The sequence below is a fragment of the Trichoderma asperellum genome, chromosome 2 (assembly GCF_020647865.1).
Source record: "Trichoderma asperellum chromosome 2, complete sequence".
Taxonomy (NCBI): domain Eukaryota; kingdom Fungi; phylum Ascomycota; class Sordariomycetes; order Hypocreales; family Hypocreaceae; genus Trichoderma; species Trichoderma asperellum.
The window spans coordinates 5,966,306-5,979,361 of NC_089416.1; the positions used below are offsets into that span (position 1 = coordinate 5,966,306).

The window sequence follows — 13,056 nt, forward strand, 5'->3', positions numbered from 1 at the left end:
TTGCAAATTTCCGCCTCGCCTCGCCTTGCATGTCTCACAGATTGTCGCTTAACTGACCAGCAGCCCTGGTACTATGGCTTGCCTGTTAAGCATATATCGCGCAAGACATGTCCCAGACAGCCGTCCGTCGGCCGAATATGGATCGAAAATACGAGGATCGAGACCCTGTTGCTCTGCAAGTACATACTTTACAGCTCCTTCCGGCTGCTACGTTCCCCATGCCTCAAGTCACCTCAAGTCATGTACATCCCAGCACTTCTCCCTCTCGTGAGCATTCATGCATGTATGTACAAGTATACAAGTAAGGGATGTCTGTTTATAGCAAATCCCTTTCCCACGGCAAGCGAGAAATGATCCATCCATCAATTTCCACCGCTTGACAGAGATCTTCCTTGGCAAATCTCATACCGGTGATATCCAATTGCATGGCAGCATGGGTAGCACAAGAGGGATCAAGAGATTGAAGGGAAACTTCACGTGCCAGAAATGCAACTAGGTAATTGCTGTCGTGATGCCCAGCCAGCGAAGAGGAGTGAAGTCAGTTGCTGCCATCAAGCGTTTAAGCGGCACTGAGTGCGCATAAACGAACATAAAACCAGTTCCTTATGCAACAGTCTAGTGCAGCATCATGATGATGACGGGAGGCTAGCTTGCCAAGCAACTCCCTAAATTTACTTCTCCATTCTGAGAGAAAACCACATACAGAAGGCCTAAGCAGCGAAATATGCCTCATAGTAAAAAGCCGCTCCAGGAGAGCTTAGCGCGAAGCTGCTGGGGTCATTTGGCGCGTGAGCTTGCTTGCGTGCTGGATGGAGCAGAATGGAGCTGGAGCTGGGGCAGCAGCTGTGCACCCATTGCTCAGAGAACACCACAAGCGAGGGCGAAGCTCCGCTTGCAAGGCGGATGGGGATTCTTCTCATCTATTCACCGCCCGCTGGAAATGGACCGTGCTGGTACTGTGCTGTACTGTAGGTCAGCCCATTCGCCCGCCTACATTTCGAACGCTGATGGAACAACAGAACGCAGAGAGATGATTGCTCCAACAAGGATGATCCTCATTGCGCTCAGGGGACCGTCAGCAGGCGAAGCTCACATTCGCGCCTAAAAATACACCACAGTGCCGTCATATATCGCAAACCTGTTGATTGGCACCCCGTATTTGGTCTTATACGTGATGAGTTCGCACCCCGTGCTTCAAGTACATACCAGCACAGCCAGTGCTCAGGGCCAGATAGGAGACCTCGCTGCTGCTTGTATAATTGACCAAGGAGTCGTGGCCTGAAGCATCTGGTTGATGCGGCAGTAATGTCCAATCAGATTGTACTCAATACTGATCCAGGTCCAGCCGCAGTCCGCGGCAGCACGATAATCATACCCCATATGCACAGAGTGCAGATGGGTTAGCAGGCATCTCGCTTCACTGTGAGGCCAACTGTGAGGGACCGTCGGGGCCACAGCCGAGCCAAGGCCGTGCAAGCCTGCAGCTCTTGCTTGTGGCTATGATTCTTTGGGGCGGGCGCTGTCCGCACAGAGCAGCATTCTGCGTGCTTGTCCTGATGCGAACCGCACTGTCTTGGAACGACGTTGCTCTGCAGCCGACTTTACCTAAATCGAGCGTTCCTCTACAGTGCAAGTGGAATCAAAATCATGCCGTAGAAGCGAAGCGCGAGCGCCACTAACCACGGCCGCATTCGGAGAGCCGTGGCAAAGACTCCAGCTGCTGTTGCGATGGCCTGGCCTGGCAAGCAGAGTAGCACACGGTCGAGTCCAGACCTGAGTACAGACAGACACGCTTCACTAGCTCGAGACCCGTAGGAAGCGCAAAAAAAAAAAAGATTTTTTTTTTTTTTGGTAGACCGCTGAAGCCGCTGGCCTCCTCGGAATCTCGCAATGGCTCGGCCTTTCCGGTATTTGCCCGAATTCTCTCTACGGCTTCCACCTCATGGACAGGAGACGTTTGATTGCCAATTGCTCTGCCGAGTCGACTGCCGGAGGCGAAAAGAGCATTGATTCCGTGACGGTACTCGGCTGCCGAGGCTGTTCAGCGTTCTGCCCCTTTACGCGCATTGCCTCACTCCCACCGAGTGCTGTACCTCGCCTCACGGGAATCCCGCTTACAGAGGTAGGGAAAGGGGAGGATATTGGGTTAGGGCCGTAAAACGCCGATGTGCATGAGAGACCCCTACTTGATCAGGTCTCGTACATTAGTACACATACAGTAGTAGTATGCACCAGCCGCTCCATACCCCATACTTGCACTTGCAAGTACAAGTAAAAGCACAGGAGACGTTGGATGCGCCATGCATTTTGTCATCGCGTGGCGCGCTGCCCACATAATTGACATGCTGTGCCAATTCAGGCTCGAACTGCCACACGGCGATCACCAGCAAAACTGCGCCATGACGCCAAATTCCTGTCAAACAATGGCAACCCTGATCTGTTGCTGGCAGATCGGGGAACGAGGCAGTTGCTTTCCCATGACTCTAGAAGGGTCGATCAGGCTGTTGGAATGCTACCCCCTTAATCAAGAGACAATCCATGTTGCAGCCAGTCAGTTGAATGCATGCGAATCGCAAGTGACACACCAGCTGGAACCACCACGTTGCCTCTGCCTCGCCTATCATGCCGCGGATGTATGCCGAGCAGCATATTCCCATCACCCGGCTGCATGCAGCTTTCTTCCTGGTCCAGAGTACATGGTGGCGAGTGATAGCTGCAAGTTGGGTGCTGCCTCGCTTTGCAATGGACATGGATGTCATCCAAGGTGCAGACTGTAGTATGTACTGTAATAAATGGGAATCCCCTTCACGAATATCGCCCATTTACGAAAAAGGAAAACAGCCAGGAAAGTAAACCGATTACCGTCAGAGCCGGTGTATGCAGCTGATCCCTTCCGACCTGCAATCCGCCGCCACATCCGTCTTCGTTTGGGCACGTTGAGATCGGCAGGAGGGCTTGAATGTAGGTGGTATACTCCGTACATATGTTCCGAAAGTGGGCAAATCGTCATACAGTACATTAGCTTGAGCGTGTAAAGTACAGATCGGAGTCGGAAGGACAACCGTCAATAGGAGGCCAACCGCCGACTGGCTTGACTGGGTAGCAAGTCGCCATCATTACAACAGGACTTGCAATGAATGTAAGCCCAACCGTCGCCACATAACACACGATGCAGCCGAATCAGACAGCAGCGCGGGGGGTTGGAGGGCAGACTCGCATTGCTCGTCAGCGACGCTCGGGTCAGCAGCCATTGGGAGGCAGCTCTACGCCAGAATCGGCCGCGAGCCCGACACGAACTGCCAGCCGCAAATGGCTACATACCACGTCGCTTTGCGCGGTATCGTCAATTCTCGCACAGTAATGTGGCTCAGAAACCCCACGGCTTGACGCACAACCCCCGCATCATCTCCTGCTGAGGTCTTTCGACAGCGACGGCCCATGACCACGAAAATAAAAGGGCCCTGGGCCAAAGGAAGCAGCTCTTCGTAATTGAGGAGATGGGCTGCCCGTCGAGCTGCAACTGACGACCCAATCACCAGAAGGGCTGCGAGAATGACGCCACACTTGTAAGCGGTTCAGCCGACACGTCCGTTGCATGCTGCATGTTGAAGCCCTTCCCAAAGCGTCCTCGTCACTTCGATCCAGAGGCCGCGATGTATATTGCCAGGCACATTCATGCGCAGGTTAGGTAGGGCGTTTCGCAAAGAGGCGGCCAATTGGAGGCGCATGCGTAAGCCATCCAACAGGCACAGGTCGCGAATGAGAGCCAGGCGTTTCGCCTCGCCGTTGCACGTCTCGAAAAAGAAGCCACAGGCCGTGGAGGTGCGGGACGGGAAGTCCACGGGTCAACGTCGGCTGGAAGCTGCCGTGGAACGCAGCGCCTTGAGCCTCAGGCATGTCCGAGTCGTGCTCGTCGACGGCGCATCTTGGCTCCCGTCGGCGGTGAGAGTCAGAGCCGTGCATGAGCAGCCAAATGGCGCCAGAACGGGCCATCAACAGCCCTTTTCGGCCACGGTAGATAACGATGGGCTGCGGAGCTGTGCTCCGTGCTGTGCTCTTGGTCTTGAAACTACGCGCCCTGCAGCAGCCAATGGCTTCATGGCCAAATACGGACAGCTGCTGCAAGTCCCCTTAATCTTGTCACATGCATGTATGCACTGTAGTCGCCAGTCAATAAGGGACCTGCCGTAGCATCCTCAAAGCATCGATGCAGGTCTGCTAAAATAAATTGACTAATTTCTATGAGTAGTACCTCGCTGCTGCTGCTATTCGTACTGACACATACAACCCGGCTGTGCAGCGTCTGGATATGGCAATCTGGATACTCCGCATTTGTGCCCCATACATAGCTTATGCACCTTTATCTAAGAAAGACAAGCCCGTCGTAGACAGTGTGCTCCTCCTCCACACATGTCTTTCAATGCTTCTAAAACAAAACCAAGGCTTTGCACAATGAGACATAGACACAAGCAATCTCAAATTGGTGAAACATGCGTTCTCGTGCGCTCTCAGTCAACGCCAAGGCTGAGATGTCTTATTACTTCTATGTGTAAGCTTAAAATAGGATGACCAGTCTAGGCCGGGCTGTGAACCAATTCCTTCAATCATCTTAGACATGCTTGATTTTGCAATGTTCAATTGCCCTCCAGCGATTGGCCCAGACTGCAAATTTCGTTGAGACAAGCCAAGAGCAAATTAATCACTTTTACGAAGCTAGATTACAAGCTCGTAGATGTCAGTGGGGGTTCCTCAAGCTTGGAGATTTGACGGTTGGAGAAACACCGGACACCAGCATTAGCGGCCTCGTCTCTCCTCGGGCTGTTTTATTATTTCGTGCCCCCAGGGGGGCAGCGATAGCAAAAATTCCGCGAGGTACACAGTGTATCGTCAATAAGTGGCAGACTTTTTGGTTCTAAGCCAGCCGCTAGCTGTCTGGTCCGACTGTTTCTGGTTGAAAATTTGTTCTAGCAATTTTTTTTTTTCTCGCATTCTCGCTAGTAAAACGATCGCTCCGATAATGGGGGGCCCCAGCTCACCGACGACAACCGCCCTCTTAGCGGCTAAGCGGACTCTAAAGAAGATGGAGGGGAAAAAAAAAAAAAAAAAAAAAAAAAAAGTTTCGCAAGAAGGAGCGAAGAAATAATTGGCCCACGGGGACGTTGGGGTTGGGGAAATTTTCCCTATTGACGAAAAAAAATTCCTTTCGTGGTGTCCACCTTGGAAGGTGAGGCTGCGCGTATCCATGCCTTGGCTGCTCAGCTCGTTTCCCTTTTCGTAACTACATCGATATACAGTTTGGCTCATCAGCACGTATATTACAAACTTTCCGTATATGCATGAATTGATTGACTCTCGCGCCCGAGGCTCTCGTATAAAGGAAAAGGGGGCTGATTTGAATCCCGATTCACATAGACTTCTTGTTCTGAAACACGTTTCTCTGAGACGTCTCTCTTCATAAGTCTAGATCTCTTGGCTTCAAGTCTTGAGCAATGGCAACTTGACGCGAAGTCACACCCCTCTCTTGGCACTTGTGAACCATACAGGCTACACAGATGAGTTGACATACCGCGCTGTCGCACACAAGCTCTGGGCATTTCTGGTGATGCACAGACAGCAAAGCAGCAGCGATAACGGAGTTATGTGAGAGAGTTTGGCGGCAAAAAGTCAATTTGCTGCTGGTGTGTTAGCCACCCTTGCGGCCTTCTCTGCAACCCATTCCAAGTGAAAATCTTATAGGGGCCGAATTATGCTTCCCGAGCGCTGCGAAAGGCTAAAGAGGAGATGGCCACACGGGATTCTAGGCCTTGTCAGCTGCTTGTGGCACCCTGCAGAAGCTGCCCATTCCTCGGATCTCTGGATAACACGGGCCTTGGACTCGCCCAGACTAGAGGGCTAGTGGAAGCCATCGTCAAACAAAACGGACTGACATTTGAAGATGTGAAAGGTAGCTGGAGACAGAGGTAAAGCTGCTTTGCCGCATTCCTGCAGTGTAAATGGCATATCCACGCCGGAGCTTGCCTTGCATGTGGTTTCCTCTTGCATGTCTAATGTGCAAGCAGTTTTGATGACGTTAACTTCATCAAATATTTACACAACGTGAAGCAGTCTCGATCCCGGGAAGTTTTCTGATTAGAAGCCGTGTAGTACCAATTCGGTCATGTAGTTACCATGTAGCTTCCAATCGGGCTTCTCGGGCTCATTTTCTTTTCTATCTCATTCGAAATATCCGAGCCCGACTTCACCAAATTGTGAGTCTGTTATAGGTTACGGTAAGAGGCTCTTCAGAATTTGCGGTAAGAGACTCTTTAGAAAAATAGAGTCTCCCGGGCTGTTCATCTTGCAATCCAATTATTGAATCTGCCTAAGCTGCTTCGTAACCGATATCTATGTTCACTTTCTGTTTGAGATAATGAAAAAGCGTAACCGGCAGTCGAAATATCCAAATCTATCCAAGGAAACTTTACGGTTCCGTTATAACATGGAAGCCATGCATGACACTCATTCGAAAGACGGGTTCGCATGCTCTCAGTCATGGATTACAACTTGAATGCTTACCCAAACTTCCAAACTTAAAATTATAAGCTACATCATGATCGATGCCTGCCTAGAGTTTATTCGAAGACACAATTTAGCAGCGCCTTGTCAATGAATAGCTTTAGATGTAGAGTCTGGCTTCTCTAAGTTGTAAGTAGTAGCACCCCTTTATTGCTCCCAAGCGCAATCTTAGTGCACGGTGACATTGATTGCAACGTTGAGGATTTGGATCGCCATGTACATAACTCATTCAATGCAATTATAGAACTTTGTATGCCTTTTCAAAGCCTTGCAGGCTTGAGCCAATATTCAGCCCGGCCAGCGCCGAGTCAGAGCAGAACATCGTCATAAGGTGATTTAATCACGTGCGATCTCACGTGCTGCGGCAACGATTTTCCCGCTAGCCGAATTAATGACTGCAGTCCGGTAAAGATTCGTGCCAGCGACCTCAATTGAGCTCACCACAAGTAACGACTCAATCGTCCTCACAGTCACCATGAACTCCCTCCGTGTTGCCCGTGTGGCTCTCCGAGCTCGCCCTTCAGCCATGCGAGTGGCCTTCCAGCGGAGAGGATACGCTGAGGCCGTCCCCGACAAGGTGAGGGATGTTCCGGAGCCTCGCATTCAAGAGGCATGCAATTTATATATCGCTAACTGAAATTTTTATAGATCAAGCTGAGCTTGGCCCTGCCTCACCAGGTATGAATGCTGCGCCCTGAGAACATCGAGTTTTACTGGAAATGCGATCCGATTGTGCTGGAGTGGAGGATATGCGACGCTCGACAGATGTTCCCTCGATGCTAATTACCGCAATGCTTCACAGTCCATCTACAAGTCCCAGGATGTCGTCCAGGTCAACATTCCCGCCGAGTCCGGTGACATGGGTATCCTCGCCAACCACGTCCCTTCCATCGAGCAGCTCAAGGCCGGCGTGGTCGAGGTTATCGAGGAGGGTGGCGCCGCCAAGCAGTTCTTCCGTGCGTTGATAACCCCTCCGAATCTACAACTAGAATTCCGATAGCAGGACTGACGATGAACGCGCATATAGTGTCTGGTGGCTTTGCCTCTGTCCAGCCCAACTCCGTCCTGAGCATCAACGCCCCCGAGGCTTACCCCCTGGAGGACTTCAGCGCTGACGCTATCCGTGCTGGTATCGCCGAGGCCCAGAAGGTCGCCAGCGGCAATGGAAGCGAGCAGGATATCGCTGAGGCCAAGATCGAGCTGGAGGTGCGTCAAAATACGACATGGCTCTACTCGTCATTAAACAAGCGCTAACATGCTGTCGATAGGTTCTCGAGACCCTTGCTGCCCATGTCAAATAAACGATTGTAGAAATATAAATTCCTGTACAACTTTTCTACCTGTCTTTAGCGCAGAGCCGATACAATTGATTCCAGTTGCGGTGCTGTTACATAAAAAAAAGATTGCATCTCTGCTGCTTTTGGCAGACTCTTGGACAATATGCGTTGCTGTATGTAGCCGCGGTTCCTAGACATAATGAACTGAAATCATACCCCTCCTTCCTCCTTGTCTCAGTAGGAATCAATCATCCTTCCCATTTTGACTCGATGGCAAGGCAACTTCTCTCTTGCTTGTTTTGAAGTCTTCTTCTTTTCAGAATTGCTTCTCTAACTTTCTTCTTCTTAACAATACGACCCCATTATATTTTCTTAGCTCAAGTGACGCTTTTTGTTGGACGAGCAACATGGCTTATAACTTCTTGAATGATCCCATGACTCCCTCCAAGGATCCGATATCGTTAGACGGACCGCCGCCGGACAATCTTGTGCCCTCTGGATTTGTCGAGTCTCGAATACGGCAACTCAATATCATGTCAAGCAAAGACCGCCCCAAGCTTCAGAATTCGCTCCATGTCGCGAACGTGCGTGAAGGCGAAGAGGTTTGCAGCCCGGCTTGCCAGGGTACACGGCTTGAGGTCACTGCTTCACCTCCAGTTGGACATTCGTATCCGGGCTTGAGAATTAATGACAGTCACAGCGATGACAACGGAGTTGCTTGGGAAGCGACATCGATAAGTGCTCATATGTACAATGTAAAGCCAAATTTGAGAGCATCAAGATCAACCAATTCTATGGGCTTACAGAGCCCAACTCGGGGTCCTAGCAGATTCCAGGGCTCGCGCAGGTCAAACCGAGCCGGCGATTCAAATTTGGACTAGAAGTCTTCTGGGCGTTCCCAGGCCAACCCGCGAGCATCACTTTCGACTATCCAGACCGCACAGCCGGCTCTAGACAACTCTGCAGAGGAACAGAAAGACGCACTGGATATGTTTGACATGTTTGGCGTCTCACGGCCTGAAGGTTGGCTATCAGATGGCCGAGAACAACAGCAGGTTTCACGAATGAAAACTATCCAAGTATGTCATTCTTGTGGTGGGTTCTTGCATGCACGATCACGCTGCGCAAGGTGCGGTCATGAATTTTGCTTCAAATGCAAAACAGAGCTGGTGAGTGCTTTAACTACGCCCCTTCCGACAGGTCGCATACGTACGCAAGAACAACAGAAGCCAGAGCTAGGGGCGCGGCGCCAAGGGGTAGCTCACAGCCAAAGCCTTGGGAGTTTATCTGAGCCCCTGAGTAGGGAAGGCAGAAGTAGGCGACATGCAGCCCCAGATCACAAGAGCAGGACTAACTTTGGAATGCAGTGAGCCATCAGCTACCTCAATCAAAGAGCCGCGACTCAATCACTTGCAAAGAAAGTCAACCAGAACGCAGTGAGATAGAAAGGCAGGCACGTCACCAATTTCGATATGAACGCCGACAGCGTCTGGAGAAATCCTACAGTGACATGATTAGCCATGAACAACGCTCCAGCTGCCCAACTTGTCATACAAATAGCGATCCTGCAAGGCATAGCATATGTTGCCTCGCTCACCACTCTCCACTGAGGCGACAAATGGTTGATCGACCTAGCTTGAGCAAAGAAGAGGCGACATACGAGAGTAGCTCAAAAAACTCCTTCAAATCCATATATAGGCCAAACGAAGCTGAAATGGATGTCGTTTTGTCCACTTCACTCTCATCTAATTATAAGACTGCAGAGCCTTTCTTGTCTCAGCCACCGGAGTATGAGGCTTTGTCTGAGGGTAGAGCAGGTGAGTATGGGACTAGCATTGCTATAACGTCACTGGAGTTAAACGATGCTGATAAATACCGATATATATAAGACGTAGTTGTATCACCCTCGCAAGGACTTTGTACTAATGACCAATGGACTGACAATACCTTGCGAACTTCACCTCGCCAAAGAGCACATGATCTTGCCGACGATGTCACTACAAATACTCAGAGGGCGCCTCATAGCTTACACAGCATTGACGAAGATATTTTCTGGACGAAGGCACAAGGTCCAAGCACGTTTCAGCGAATTATTATGTCTGAGAATGGTGACGAAAACACTTCAATGTTGAGTTTGGAAAAGGCTGAGATTGAGAATTTGGATTTAGCAAATTCAGGGGCCTCTCCACTAGGCAAGGCTGTTTCAAAGACAACCGTGGCCTCGCAGTGTACACCACTATCTCGAGAAAATAGCAGTCCAGCAGAGCATCAGTATGAGTCCAAGCATGAGCCGACAAAGGATACTGAGGCAAACGAGCAACAGGAGTTACTACAGAACACTAGAAGCTCGCCCACCAGAAAAGCAACCGATTTAATCTCAAAAACGCCAGGAGCAGGAGAAGGAGGAGGAGCTGGAGAAACGATTGGATTTCAAGATTCGCTGAGGAAGGCCGCCGTCGCCAATTCAACAAAGAGTCCCAAACAAAACATTGAATCTTCTGACGCCTCAACGTGGAGACAACAATTGAGAAAAGTCGGAGATACATTACTGTCGAGGAGCAACTCCCTCAAAAAGACACATTCGCCATCAACTCTCGGATCTCAGTTACACTCTCCCCAATCTCCAGCTGTATTTCTTCATAACGAAAGAATATCCGCCAGCTCATCAAGACGACATGAAGTAGAGACCAAAGAGCGAGCATTTGGGGCACACAAGCAGATGGGATCTATAGACGACAACATGGAAAATGTTGTGGAAGAAATTGCTGAAATTGCTGAAACAGAGCCAAAGATAACTCTTACAGCCCCTGATGAGGATCCTGAGATGCCTATCAGTCACCACATCTGTGAATGGCGCTCACGGTATTTGGGGCTAAGTACTGCATTTGATAAACTGAAAAGCGAGTTAGATATCGCGCTACAACACCAATCAAATCCAGATAACGTTGAACAAGGGCTGGGGACGGCTTCGCGTCATGATCAATACAATGACTACGGCATCGAGGGTCTAACTATTATCGTGCACAGAAGATACAAAGAGGATTTAGTTCTCAATACAGATTTGAGAGAAGAAGAGTTGGGCGATATTGGAGAGTAATCAGCGAAGCTTGTTCAGTGGCTAGCAAGGTAAACAGTGGGGTTTGTGTCATGTCTAAGATGCATTATATGAAAGTATTCGTTACCTGTATCACGAGGAGCTGTTTTGATCGACGATTTGGTAGACCAATGTCTGAATAATAGGAAGTCCATGAGTAAAAAAAAAAAAATCAATATCAACAACTATTAACTACAGAAAGCCTTATAACACACACAAAGAAAAAGCTGAACTTGGTGATATTCTAAAATCGCGAGCTACTTCCTGCGGCCCAAAACGAGAAGTAAAATGAGTTGAAAATGAAGAAGCCAATAGCTCCCTCTCCCGCTGTTCCACGCCAAGCGGCAGGTATTGCGCACTATTGACGTTGATACGCAACTAGACCGACGCTGCCTAATGTACTAGACGGCCTGCGTGCTGTCATTCGCTACACTAGATATTGGATATCACTTTCAGGGGAAGGGTCCTACAATACACAAACTCTCTTGTCTATTGGACAAACCAAGGGGGTGTATGTCTCCATCTGAGTCAACGCGAGTGTAACGACGGTACGCAAAGGAAGCAAAAAGATTGGGCTGGGTTTGGACACTTTTGACTGGACGAATATACGAAAAGCACTATACATAGAGCCATTGTCGATCTTTTTTTTTTTTTTTCTGGATAGTCATAGGTAGGTAGTAGCTATCCCCAACCTGATTCTCACGTCCCGTCATTCCTCATCCGACCTCTCACCGCACAAACCAAATACTTACTACATAATACCTACTGCTAACTAACTAACTGACTGACTGACTGACTGACTGACTGACAAGACGGAGAGGGCAGGTCCATTAGAAAAGACAACAAAGATTCGTTGTCATATGCAGCATGTGCGTGGACTATCCTCAATGCCAAATCACATGCCTTTTTATTACCCCATTGCTCGTTGTCACAACATAAGTCCCTTGATAAGAGAGAGAGAGAGAGTGAAACAGAGAGAAATAGACACCCCCCATTTTCTCCATCAAACCCCCATGGGCAAGACTTTCTTTCTGCCCAGCCCCCTCGTTTTTTTCTTCCTATTCTTTTCTTAAACTCCCCCCTTGTCTTTCCCTTCCGTGTGTGCGTGTGTGTTGTACTGTAGTTTTAGGCGTATGTCTAGGTGGCGGCCATAGCAGGATCATCCTTCATGGGTTCTCTGCCTCTCTGCCGCGTCTGCAAAATGCACTTATTCCCAAATATGGGTTGATTCGACTTCGTTGGCGGCCCGGGCCCCCTCCCCATATTCCCCCATCCCCCAATCCCCGTGATGGATGGGCCGGGTCCTCCTCGTCTCGTGGCATCGAATAAGCGCAAAAGGGAAAACGTGCTAATGCCAAAATGCCAAAATGCCAAATATTAGCTGCTGCGGATGCTATTCCCAGCGTGGCTTTGCGTCAGAAGCGGGCATCTTTGCAGTAGACGACTACTATCTGTATGTAGGTATACATACATATGACCACGGAATATCATGTACTCCATACTACTGTGCTATCATGAACAAAATGCCAACATGTCAATGGGGTGTGAAACTGGACTATCCACACGCATGAAATGTACCTTGTTGATGCTACAAAGGGCCTCATCTGTTGGCGAGGCCGCTCGCCCTGATGACACCGCACTCGCTTTCTGCGCACCCGCTGGCGGTACTACTCTAACCGTAACACGTGGGAATGGTCTTATTTCTGCTGTTCTATCTTTTGGGGGCAGCTGGGGCTTCGGCACGGCCGCGGTTAACGAACCCGGGGGAAAAACCAATAACAATAGGTAGGTATTACTACTACTGCGTCTGTGCGTGAGAAAGAATGGTATGCTTTGCGTTATATCGGTGTAAATTAGAGCAAAAAGGCTCTAACAAGTTGGCGAGACGGACGAAGCAAAAGGAGCGGTCTGTAAAACAGAAAAAAAGAAAAGAAAGGCATGGTCTTGGCGGCATGTCTTTGAATGAAAGCATGCTTTGTACAGCTGCAATGCAATAGTAAACCGGGAGAAGAAAAAGCCACTACTATTCTTAGATGCTTATGCTCTCATCTGCGACGATTGCTAGGGGTGAAAGACAGAGCAGCGGGGAAAACCAAAGATGAAGAATTGCGAGACAGCAGGGCAGCAATA

The 13,056-nt window shown here is 49.6% G+C and overlaps 3 protein-coding genes across 3 annotated transcripts; all 3 read left to right on the plus strand.

The window, feature by feature from the left end:
* The first annotated feature begins 6,962 nt into the window (after positions 1-6,962).
* On the plus strand, positions 6,963-8,190 carry TrAFT101_004275 (uncharacterized protein). Its single transcript, XM_024901632.2, has 5 exons — positions 6,963-7,132; positions 7,204-7,233; positions 7,358-7,511; positions 7,583-7,761; positions 7,824-8,190. Exons 1-5 carry the CDS (start codon positions 7,031-7,033, stop codon positions 7,854-7,856), a joined length of 498 nt encoding a protein of 165 aa, XP_024765936.1. The 5' UTR covers positions 6,963-7,030; the 3' UTR covers positions 7,857-8,190.
* A 49-nt stretch (positions 8,191-8,239) lies between these two features.
* Positions 8,240-8,713, plus strand: TrAFT101_004276 (uncharacterized protein; the record flags this gene model as incomplete). Its single annotated transcript, XM_066127114.1, has 1 exon — positions 8,240-8,713. The coding sequence occupies one exon, from the start codon at positions 8,240-8,242 to the stop codon at positions 8,711-8,713; it is 474 nt and encodes a 157-aa protein (XP_065983223.1).
* Positions 8,714-9,450: 737 nt separating this feature from the next.
* Positions 9,451-10,929, plus strand: TrAFT101_004277 (uncharacterized protein; the record flags this gene model as incomplete). Its single annotated transcript, XM_066127115.1, has 2 exons — positions 9,451-9,649; positions 9,722-10,929. The coding sequence occupies 2 exons, from the start codon at positions 9,451-9,453 to the stop codon at positions 10,927-10,929; spliced, it is 1,407 nt and encodes a 468-aa protein (XP_065983224.1).
* Between the last annotated feature and the right edge of the window lie 2,127 nt (positions 10,930-13,056).

Coding starts and splice junctions, on each gene's coding strand:
- TrAFT101_004275 (XM_024901632.2), top strand. CDS start 7,031: ATGAACTCCCTCCGTGTTGCCCGTGTGGCTCTCCGAGCTCGCCCTTCA. Junction 7,133..7,203: donor CTGAGGCCGTCCCCGACAAG/GTGAGGGATGTT, acceptor AAATTTTTATAG/ATCAAGCTGAGCTTGGCCCT. Junction 7,234..7,357: donor GCTTGGCCCTGCCTCACCAG/GTATGAATGCTG, acceptor AATGCTTCACAG/TCCATCTACAAGTCCCAGGA.